The sequence below is a fragment of the Apus apus genome, chromosome 1 (genome assembly GCF_020740795.1).
Source record: "Apus apus isolate bApuApu2 chromosome 1, bApuApu2.pri.cur, whole genome shotgun sequence".
Classification (NCBI taxonomy): domain Eukaryota; kingdom Metazoa; phylum Chordata; class Aves; order Apodiformes; family Apodidae; genus Apus; species Apus apus.
The window spans coordinates 193,757,145-193,769,359 of record NC_067282.1 but is presented as its reverse complement, the minus strand read 5'-3'; the positions used below and the strand labels follow the sequence as shown (position 1 = coordinate 193,769,359).

Here is a 12,215-nt window from a genome sequence, read left to right as displayed (position 1 = left end):
CGTATTTATAGACATTAATTAGGCCCCCCTTAGTCTTCTCCTCTCTAGACTGAAAAGCCCCAGGTCTCTCAGCCTTTCCTCATAAGGCAGGTGTTCCAGTCCCTTAGTCATCCATGTAGCCTCTGTTGGACTCTCTCAAGTAGAGAGTCCTTCCTGTACTGCAGTGCCCAAAGGCTCGAAGTTGCAACCTCAACAAGGCCAAGTAGAGGGGCAGGATCACCTCCCTGCTAATGCTGGTCACACTATTCCTGATACAGGCCAGGATGCTGTTGGCCTTCTTGGCCACCTGGGCACACTGCTGGCTCATGTTCAGCTGCCTGTCAATCAGCACCCCCATGTCCCTCTGCTGGGCAGCTCTCCAGCCACTCCTTCCCAAGCCTGTAGTGCTGCTGGGGGTTCAGAGAATCTACATCAGCAAGGGGCAGGAAGGTGAGGTTATAAATATTTAACTGAAGAAAAAATAATAATAGGAATTTCTACAACATTCTACAACATTAGATATTCGAGGTCCCTTCCAACCCCCACCAATCTGTAATTCTGTGAAAGTTTTCTCTTGTGTCTCTCTTCTCCCCAGTTATGAGTGTAAAGTTTAATTGAAGATTTTCTTATTCTAGGAGTGCTGGCAACATTCCTCTTCCTTGTTTTTCTTATTTAATCAGAGCTGGGCTTGTGCTGCAAAGGCAGTATAATTCAGTTATACATCAGTCAGCCACAAAACACAAATGCATGGAACACAATTAGCCTGCTGCTCCTACAGCTATTCATTTTACCTCTGGTCTCACACTTTCTGATGTAAATTTCAGAGTTCCTAATTTTTGCACACTTCTTTCCCTCCCCTCCTTCAGTCACATAACCAAGATGCTGGCCTTTTTTAAACTTTCCTAGGTTATTTGCACATCAGGTTTTATAATAAAAGAGGGAACAGTCAAATGAGCTCCATACTACCTACAGAGAGAAAAAAAATATTTTAATCCACCGTAATACAGAAAAGGTTACATTAATACAAGATGGTTCCTGCATATGGACCAATGAGAACAGAAGAAAGGCAAACAGCAAGGGAAAAATGTGACATTAACTTAACCTTTTTACATATTAAACTGTATTAAAATCTCTTTCTGTCTTTCACTCTGAAATGCAGAGGATTTTATTTGAAGGACTGTACGTGCTCTGCACAGCTTTCATCAGTACTCATTTTAAAGGCTATTTATCAAGGAGTGTTAGAAACACCTCCTTCATTTGATCTAATCTGGCAGTTCTTCTCTCAGAGCATGCTAACGAGATCATTTTAAATACCTGCTGGAAAACGTGTTCTACCCAGGCAACATGGCACAAAAAGAGCTGTCTTTAAGCCTTTGGAAAATCTGAGTTTATTTTTACAGCATTTCTACCAGGGTGTAATTGTTTCATGACATTTAGAACAGGTTTTCTCAAACTGATTGAATTTTGTCTGTATTTAGCCTGCCTTGTACCTTTGTGGAGATGCTACAAATCCATTTTCTGTCTGTGTTACAGAAGTGGTAAGAGAGACTTTCCATTTTTGCTCTACATGCAGCAGCTGCATCCTATCAACCACTCCAAAAGTCAGTGTGATGCAAACAACCAAACCTGGGGGAGATCTCTCCACAATGCCATGAGCACTGCCACTATCTGTCACTGTGGTTTGGAGGTCATCAGAAATGTCTAAAAATGCATACTGTATGCATTTACTGCATACAACCAAATACACTCCTTCTAACAGAGAAAATCTGCTAAGGAAGAAATTTGCACTGCAAAATTAAGGCCTTTTTACACAAAATAATCCTGATTTGTTTTTTTTTCCTCCCACTGCTCAGTCTGCAGCAGTGATAGCAAGACTGAGAGGTTTTACTTGGATCAATGGTTTTTTAGTTAAGTACTGACACAGATTGCATACAGGATCCTGGCAGAATTCTTAAAATAGGCTGCAACTCGATGAAGCATGAATTCCTATGGAAAAACACTGCCATGGTGCTTTTAGTAGGATTCTTTCTGTCTCTGAATAAAAGTAGGGACTAGATAACTCCTTGACATCCCTCCCAGTTTTCTTTGATGCTAGGAGTCTTGTTGACATTTCATATTATGCACTTCTATTTGGTAAATACTATATTTAAAACTCAGAAAGGAAGAAAAGCCTCTGAAGGATTTCAGTTGACAGAAATACAATAGTGGCAAGGAAAACATACAAAACAGAAAACATTTCCATGTAAAAGGCCAGCAAAAAGCTAGTTTTGCCAAGGCAGGCTTATAGGAGGAAAAGGAAGTGCCTGTCTTCTTGAAATCTGTATGGTCTCCCTAAAGCCCTCTCTAGGATGTATGCAGCATTGTCATTTTAGTGCAGTGGATACACAAGGGAGCCCTATCACAGGATCACGGAACACTGAGGCTCAGGCGGGTCTGATCCTGCTGAACAGATGTTCTCCTCTGGCACTGATAAATGACTTTGCTGAACCTACCCATCTGAAGACCCTCATGCACCCTTCTTGGCTGCCCACCACCTGGACCCACACCTCTCCTGGCTACAGGAGATCAGCTCTCCTTCTGGGCTCCTCCGATGGGGCTGGAAGGCCTGTGGGACACAGCTGCACACCTGAGCTCCTGAGGCTGTGGTGCTGCTGGCTCCAGGGACAGACTTGGCCACACCGTGTTGCTGGGCCAGCAGTCTCACCACTTCAGTGGGTGGCTGTGGTACCGCAGCACCAACCATGCTGGCCAGGTGCAGCAGGGAGGAGACAATCCCCATTGGTTTGAGAAGGTTTCCAGCATTGAAAGCCATCTCTCCTCATGGAGAGAAGAGCGGAGTCAAAACATCCCAGCAAGAGGCAAAGCTGGGAGGGAGATCTGGGTGGGTGGGAAACAGAGACATCGGTGCCCCATTTTACAGCGGTAGAAATAGAGGCTGAAAAATTCCAGTGAAGCTGACTCTGACTGGAAAGCCACCCAAGAGATGATCTCCAGAAACCTGTAATCAGAACCCCAGAGTCTGCCACTCTAACTAGACAGGTCAGCCAGGGGCTGTGCTTACTCCAAGCAAAAACCTTCTGTGGATAAATCCTCTTGTAAGACTTTCATCAAATCTGTGTGACCTGTGCCATAGCCACTAACTTTTTTTGGTTTAATAGCTTGCTTTATAACAACTCTTAAATTGGTATGAAGCTTTGCTACCAAGATTTGGACATTGAACTGATGGTTCTGTGTATTTGTGCTTCAAACCTGTCTTTATAAAACAGCAAGTTAAATGCAGCAAAGGTCTTCGTGGGCCCTTACAACACTACAAATTAAAGTGTATCATGGGTGAAGTTTCCAGTGATTCCAACACAACAAGCAATTAAAAAAAAACAAACACCTCTTATGTGCAGAAGTCATGAGGCAAGTTGCAAATACATTAGACTGATTTCAGCAGAAGATGAGCAGCATTTGATATAACACATTCAGAATCCACTATGGAAGTTATTTAATCTGCCAGAAATATCTCTCAGACAGACAGGAACAAATTTACCTTGATGTGTCTGTATGTCATTCAAGTAACCTGTGATCCACTGAATATGTCTCTTTCTGAAACACTCATTTTACTGCAATTCTATCTGACTCAAAATTCTTCTTACTTGACAGATAGGAGATCAAATAATTGAAATCAATGGAGAAAGCACAAGGGACATGACACATGCCAGAGCAATAGAGCTAATCAAGTCTGGTGGCAGGAGAGTGCGACTGTTGTTGAAACGCGGAACCGGCCAGGTCCCAGAATATGGTGGGTTTTCATCTTTGTCTTTTCTATGTGCATGAACATTTACAAAATAATTATATTGCTTTTGAGTTAAGTAGCAATTGCGGATTTTTATATATTCTCAAGTCCTGGGGCACATTAAGTATGAGCTTAAGAGCTTACCTGAGTACAGGTGGACTTATTCGTCTGTTTAAGTGCTTCCTTGGCTCAGGACCATGTATCTGTGTACCTGTCTGTCATCTGCTGCCCTGCCAACACAGGCAATGGCTTATAAAATGTGCATTGGAAGAAGCACTTTGAACTCTTTAGGGGACATCTCTGAGTGTGCTGGGAGTTGCTGGTTTGCCCATAAACTGTCCTTTTCTTCTGCTATTGGTACTTCTCTGTACATTTTGAATCACAGCAGGTGATTTTGTTGCCGTGCAATTCACTCCTTCAGGTTTCAACTCAAAGCCTTAACAAGAATGTACTTCTCCCTTTGACAACCATTATATTATCTCTGACAATATGCACAGCTGATCTAGTAGAAGGCAACTCTGAATTAAAAAGACTTTGCTCATTGTGGTGAGAGAGCAGTATCCATATTTCTCATGTTTTGTTTCAGGGAAACTTCTAGGACTTTTTGAATACTTCAAAAAGTGTAAGTCATTTAAACAATATAGAAAGCATGTTTCACTACTGAAATGACAAGAAGTAAAAATAAATTATCCAAAGGCAATTCAAAGACAAAAAAAGTTCTTTTTTAAAAAACTGAAGACAAGCCTCCCTTTAAAGAACTGAGTGGCAATGTCATATATTTACATAAATTGTATGATGTGCACAACTGAGCCTGAAATCTCACAGGAAAATGTGGTTTTTTAAATGAAAATTCCTTGATTTCGTTATGCTGGAAGGTCCAAAATTCTATTAAACTTTTCTAATGTTATTTCTGAAGTGCCACCATCATTTCCCATTAGAATCAGAAATTGCAGTAGCATATGAAAATTCAAAGTAATACTTAGGCTTAAGTGTAGTTTCGGGTCAGTCGCTGTTACCAAGAGACATTCATTCTGTCAGAGACTTTAAAGTCAGCTCCACTGCAAGTCAGCACTTTGCCAGCTGCCAGTATATATGGCAAGTGCATCATTTTTTTTCTCTAAACTAGAGCCAACTCCATGGCTGAAGCAATACTCAGGATAGTGCTTGTTACCTTTTTTTTGCAGCTTTCAAGAGCTTCTGCATAAGGACAGCAAGGATGGGCTGCAGCCCACCTATCTGGTGATAAAGTTAGTGAGTTGCACTCTTGGTGAGTAGGAGCAAAGCCAAAATGGCTTTCAGGAATTATGATAAATTAGCACTAAGACATTTAATACCTGTCTTAACCAGTGTATAATCCTTTCAGGGAGACTGCCAGCAGAGATTCAGATCACCTCCAAAGCTCTTTTGTTGGGAGTGGTGCATCAATTTTTAAAAAAGAACAAACAAAACATCACAGACTGATATATCAGTAGTAATCCTCATCAAACAGCAGAAACGTATACTGGCAGTTCTCTGGTTCCTGAGGAAATTTAATCTAAGGGGGGGTCCCAGGAGGCTGCCATGAGCAAAGAATTGATTATTGTTCAGACCCATTCCAAATATTACTTTCTTAAGATCCTGGTCTGGATGGCCCTTAAACATAGGCTTACAGGAGAACCAAAATAAATGTTTATATAATCTTATAAATCTGAACCTTAATCCAGAATAAGCAAATGTAAGCAGATGTTTAAAAAAAGTTCCACATAAACAACATTGTTTTGGGAAAACAAATGCCCTGAGAGGTGTAAATGTGCACAAGCCTTATCGTCCCAAAAAGAACATGAGTAAGAAATACAGGAAAACCACTACAGATCCAAGCACAGTTTATAGTGCTAACAGAAAGAAGCAAGATTACTTCACAGGACTGCTTAAAGCCATGGTCACCATTCAGAAAAGCATCTGTAAAGCTTAGCATTAGTTGTGTAAAACTGCAGGTTACGATTATATAAAGTTTGCTACAAAGAAGTGCTGTTTAATCACGTCATTTTTTCTAGCTGCATCCTCAGTTTACAGCTCCATACAGGAGGAGAACTAAGCAGCTGTGCTTGAAAGCCATGTGGTCCTACTGCACTGAGAAAGCAGTGAAATTGTTCAACAATTACCTTGTAATGTACACACAACCTACAGAGAGCATCACAGCAAAGGATGACATCCACATGTCTGCAGTTCTTAATCTGTGCATTATGCAGGCAGAGGAACATTAATGCTGGATCCAGTCTGCAGGCAGAATGAAGAAAAATAAGAAGATGCCTGTTGAAATGAATCAAGATATTAAAATCCTCCCTAGGTCATTTCCCAAAGCAATGAGAAATACTCTAGGAAAAAACAGCAGGTGCACATAAAAATCAACAGCAGCCTGCTTAAGAAGTTAAAAACAGACCTTAATGAACAGAAATTATTAAAACATGTCTTGAGAAGGCCAGAATCTCAAGGGTAAAGTCATAGTGCTGCAAAGAGTGTCTGTCGGAGTATTAATGACAGAAACCCCCAGAAAAGACTGTCCTTTCCAAGTCATGGAAAACTGAACACAGATAAGATTGTGACAGTAAACTCAAGGACAAAGTGGTCATGAGGACAGTAGACAAACTAGTCAATATTTAGTAGTTGCCTCTTCTTCCCACCAGAATTGCACCACTGAGATGTAAGAAGACTAATTGGAGCTTTTTTTACTGAAATAATCCTGAAATAATCAGCCTCCTCCTTTTTTTTTTTCCTTTTTTTTTTTTTTTACAAGTACTTGCCAGAAAAATTTGTTATACTCATCGGGGTCCAGCTCTGGACCCCATCAGTGGGAAATAAGATTTAGTTGAGTATAAAAATGCAAGGCTGGGGAACTTGAGCTGGTATGTGGATTGCAACGGTGGGGTGTGCAGTAGAATCCTAGGGAGAAATAAAATCAGAGCAAGTGTGCCAGGGTCCACTCTTGGATATTCTCTCTCAGTCTCTGACAAGCAGTATGGTCCCAAGTCAGTTGTATCAATGCTGTGTTTAAAGACCTTTCCAACAGCAGTGGCATTCAGACTCACAACACTAAAAAGAAAGAAGGAAGCTTACTCAGAACAACCTTAAACAACCGGCCAAAAACCATCACATTGTTGTCTCTCAATCTTCAACTTTGTGGTTTTCCCTGTGCAATATCATCAATACTTTTTAAATTCCAAAGCCATGTTTCTGTTAGTACAAAATATGGCAGTATATATTTAAAAGCAAGAAATATCAGTGTTTGAATGATGGTGTGATTGACAACAGTAACAGCAGTTTTAAGGAAAAAGTCATCAATGGTAAGAAAGTGATCTGTGAAAGAAAAGGACATGTATTGAAAAGAAGTAAGCACTCAGTGAGGAAACAAAGAACAAGTTCCTGGGAGGACATAAATCTCTTGAATGAGATATGTCAGTTTATGCTGCCTGGAAATCTGTCCCTACAAGTACATCTCAGAAAATTCTGGCTGAGCTGATATACTATTCAAACCTAGGGGAAGTAATAAAGTGTCTTCCAAATGCATCATTTACCTCAACTCCAGCTGCTAATTTTGCTTGAAAACAAATGCCAAAGATCCCAGAGCACTTCAGAGGAAGAAATACCCATGTAGCATGCATGGAAACATCAGAATATATGGGAAGGAGCATGGACATGATTAATGCTTAAAAACGACAGCTGATTTCACAGCAGGGTGCAACAAAAGAACTTGGAAAACAGATGTTTTATCACTCAGCATCTCAGAACATGTTTGCTGAGGATAAGGATAGCCAGAGGAGCTGTGCTTCCACTGAAGGTGAATTATCACAGCTCATCCAAACCCGAAGAACATCAGAATCATGTTTCATAGGAAGTAATCTGCCAGCCATGTTCTCCAAAGAACGAAGGTATAGAAAGAAATCATATTATTGTGCAAGACAGACTGGAAATACTGCTGGGAATCCTGATCTCAAAACATACTTAATGCCTGGTGAGTCAGTCTGCAGGAGATGTGAGTTTTCATCCATGCCACAGAACACAAAACTCAGTCATTGCTGTAGCACTGAGCACTTCTCAGAAAACCTTAAATGCAATTTCAATAAAAGAACAGACGAGCATTTTTCTTCCAATGGCTGCCTAATTCACTGTGTATGCACCTGCCTAAGAGGTTATTGACTTCATCAGCAGCTACTTGGAGTGCAGCACTTCTAAAAATCTGTCTGCTCGCACTGTGGGAGCCTAATTACAGATACTCATATTTTTCAGGCCTTAGTCATTGCTATATAAACACCATGAGATGGGCACGTACGTTGTGCAGTCAAACATTGGAATGAAGAGGCATCCCTAAAGGCAAAATGTGGGAAAACAGTTCACAAAAACCAAGAATAGTAACATCAAAGATTAAATAAATCTAACAAATCATAGCCTCTCAATCCAGCTATGAGCTCTGCAAGAGGCAAGTTAATTCTAATGATGGAGCAGCCCCAGACGGATACAGTGTTCTCTGAAAACATCCACTGTTTTCTCTAAATATCTATGGAAGAAGGTCGCTAGAAAAGCCTGGGATGTCTCAAACTCAGACCTGGCAGCTTAGTTCTTCTGTCTTACTGCTCCTACCATTTCCTGACTGGAGCTTTCATTACAAAGCTACATTAAAATATATGCATTCCTAGAAGTATCTGAAAGCAGTAAGTCTTATAACCAAGTAATATATACTATATAATATAACCAAATAATTGCAAACAGGGCAAAAAGGTGGAGAACGCACCATCAACACTTCTAGGTAGACTCTATCGCTCCATCAAGGCACAACCTCCTTCCCCAGAGCCTTCTGTCTGGCACTGCAGAGGGAGCAGAAACATAGAATTTCACCTTTGAGGAACATCTAGAAGAAAGCAAAATCATTTCCCCCCCTGCTTTCACAGGAGGACTTCAAAATCATACTTTCCATGAAGTTTGGTAATTTTTCACTTACAGTTGCTCAACAGCTGCAAAAATTTCTAAGTTTTACACACCCAGCCCATTCTCACAGAGATTATAGAAAACCTTTCTCTTGCCCTGTCTTGGAAATCTGTATCTGGCCCTGAGCGTGCTGGGTCATGGTATGACACCAACACACACAGAGCCACCAGAACCAGTCAGTGAGGCTGGGAGAATCTGTGCCTCAGGCTGGTTGGCACTTCATGAATTTACACAACATTGGTTCTTTCCCTCTCTCTTCCCCTGTGTTTGGCTTCATTAAAAGACATGTTGTAGGGTTGTATTGTGCATTTTTTTAATCCCTGGTGCCTCACATGATGTTACATTATGTCCAAACTCACCCCATGTCTTCACAACATTCAGGTGATTTTACAGAACTAGAGTTTTGGCTGTTTAATGGAGGAAAAGTTCTGTATGAAAAATGTAAAGTTTCAGAATGCATAAAATCATTGCTGGTTATCAGATAAAAGCTACAAGTTATTTAGCAGTAAGTCATTTTTTAAGAGCCTTGAAGAAATTCTCTATTTGTGTGTTAGCTCTACCCCACTAAGAAAAGCAAAAAATGTCAGAGTTGATACCAATAGAAGGATTTTTCATACTAATAAATGGGCACAGTTCTGAAATGCATTAAACCCTTTGCTTTTGATTTGTTATGACTCCTTCAAAAAGCACCTCAAGATGTACTCCACAAACGCAGTAGAGGTGAATTGACATCCTGAATATATATGCACAGTAGTTTCAGTCATCCACTAATGTTTAGACTTACAGCATGCTTATTTCTCTTGGCTTTACAGAAATACTTCTTTCCTGTTACATATAAGCTTTTTAATCAGTTGTTCTAAACTTACTAAGAATTGTCTGCTCTAACAACAGTACAATGTCTGTATGTCACTGGTTCTGTTAATTCTAATGATTGGTCCTAGGCTGTTCCTCCCCTTCCTTTAGGAATGGTACCTTCCAGTCTCTCCATGTGCATGAAAAGTGACAAGCATGGGTCCCCATATTTCTACTTATTGGGCCACCCTAAAGACACGGTTTGTAAACTCTGCATGTGTATTATCTTTCTCTAATATGCTTTTGTTTCTCACAACTGTTAATAGACTCTTTTCCAACTTTTCTTTACACGCTAGCTCACTTAGTAGTTTCTAAAGTATTTTATAGCATAGGTATTAAAGCAGCTATGCACTTTGCAATGTCTAGGTAACTAGTCCTAGATAACTGGTTCTTCATTTTATGCTGCTGCCAGTGCAAGAAACACAGCCACAGTTCTATTTATTCACTTTTTCTCAAGACAAAAAGTTATTCTCTGAAAATCTTAAACTTTTGGGAACCAAAGCCATAATATTCCCTTTCCTTATGGTACTCAGCTTACAAAAATATTAGTACTGTGAAGGTGGAAGTTAGATACTGATCTGAAACAATATTTGTATGCAGCCCCTTGAAGAAATAACTAATGTAAAATTGAAGAATCTGTGAAACATACTGTTAGGCAATTTTTTAAACCCAGTGGCTATGCTGAATTTACACATAGTACTTTGTACTTGATTTCAAGCTATTTTCTTCATAAATCAGATCCAACTGCACAGGTTGTTCAGATACATCAAATTTGTAATACAAAGTCATGGCCCAGAAATGATACTTGGAAAGCAAAGAAAAAGAAACACTTATTTTTCCTCTCATCACAGAAAACACAGGAGTGTGCAGGTGCATTCAGTCTGCTATTGACTTTGCACAAGGTAGTATATTTGCTAGAATTATAAGGCCAGTCTCATGCTATTGAAGTAGACAGATTGGAAACAGAAAAGGAGTTATACCCAAAGGTATCCTCCTAACCTTTGAGCTTCAAGCAGCTCGTCCAATGTGATGCCCACAGAATTCTTGTCCCCAGCACCCAGGCACTAAGCTGGAAGTTATACAACTGACCTGTTATCAGTCTTGTGCATCCAGGTAGCCTAATTGTTTGCTTGCATGTGCTCCCAGTTACAGCTGATTCCCAATTTGTGTCTGTAAATAAGAATTTTTTTAACACAGACATGTCCCTATACTTTACTAGTGCAGAGCCAGACACATCCTAAGGCCATTTGAAAACAATATACTTGTAGCTCAAGTGTGCATGTCACTATGCCTCCTGGCAACAATGAAGTTCTGGCATTGTGTAGAAAACTGAATTGCAAAATTATTTGACAGTAATTCTAACCTTACCTCTGCTTTCTTCTTTACTACAAGTAGTTTAGAGAGATAATGAGGTAAAAAAACCTGGCTAACATTGCCACTTTGCTAGTCCCAGTTGTCAAGCATAGGAAGTTCAGAGAAATGCAGTTCCAACACATATGTTAGATATTTAACCATAACTTTCTATGCATTATCTTTGTTTTTCCTTCTATAGCATAACAGAAGCAGGAAAGCCTTTTTTCCTGAAATAAGTAGAAACATACATCTGTGAATACAGCTAAAGTTAGTCTTGCACAGTCACTCAGCTGTGAATGGCTCTGATTATTTATTTGGCAGAAAGTGTTAGGGAAGAATTTTTTTCCCAGTAAAATATATCCAGAAAATTAAAAACAATTTAGTTTGGGTCAACAGCAAAACTGAAATACTTGATTGATAAAAAAGTAATATCAGGTCAAATGAAAAAATGTGTTTCCATTTCAGATGTTTTAATGAAAGGGTTTTGAGGGGAAAGATTTTGCACTGACCTTTCCCAACCAAAATTGTGGCTGTGCTACCATTCATTAGAGCACTGACCAAGGATATAAGTTGAATTTCCTGATGTAGAACTGATATACTGACCAGGAGAGGCCCCTACCATAATATCATAGTGCAGTCTGTTATGAGTCCATGTTTCCCACAGGAATTGTTCTATTTTCTGTAAATAATCACTTACGGAAGATGATTAGCAGACTTACTTGAAGTTAGATATAGCCCAGGAGAGATGCAGATGCTAAAAGGTGGTTTAGAAGGTAGATCCAGATCAAGTGATATGTGCCTGTGCTTTCTTGCACCATGGGTTTGGGGGTCCTTAATAGTGGCACTGTACTTCTATTTGCAAAAACAGAGAAAAAATTGGGAGCTAATACTGTGTTTTTATTGTTTTAATACAATTAAATCCTTCAGAAATCTCCAGTCAGCTGCAAACTGCAATTTTCTAGTTCTTTAACTCTGTTGATATTCTGAAGCTTTTATGTTTGTCTAATAAATGGCTGTAGTATCTTGGCCTGTACATTCAAACCAGATAATCCTGCCTGTTTGGGGTACTGACCAGATAACCCAATTCATCCCATTTTTAATGCTCATTTTATAAATCTCTGGAGCTGAGGTTGGGTGTTATTCGAAACTTGAACTATCCTGTATATCATTCATCTGACGTGAGTGCAAAAATCAATAGTCATTTTGGAAAAGTGCCCTTTCCTTCTTTGACCAGCTCGGTGGAACTGCAAACATTCATTCATATTCCTGCTGCATTTCCAACACCACCTTC

General features: G+C 39.8%; 1 protein-coding gene across 12 annotated transcripts in view; it reads left to right on the top strand.

Moving 5' to 3' along the window:
• Positions 1–12,215, top strand: part of MAGI2 (membrane associated guanylate kinase, WW and PDZ domain containing 2) — a 735,815-nt gene that overhangs the window by 708,739 nt on the left and 14,861 nt on the right. For 9 of the 12 annotated variants that reach the window (XM_051637734.1, XM_051637680.1, XM_051637697.1 and 6 more), the window contains one exon: positions 3,628–3,766. In XM_051637734.1, coding sequence (XP_051493694.1) covers positions 3,628–3,766 — 139 coding nt within the window. Of the gene's footprint in view, positions 1–3,627; positions 3,767–9,660; positions 9,772–12,215 lie in introns of those variants that run through there. The other 3 variants (XM_051637707.1, XM_051637725.1, XM_051637717.1) reach the window with 2 other exon arrangements.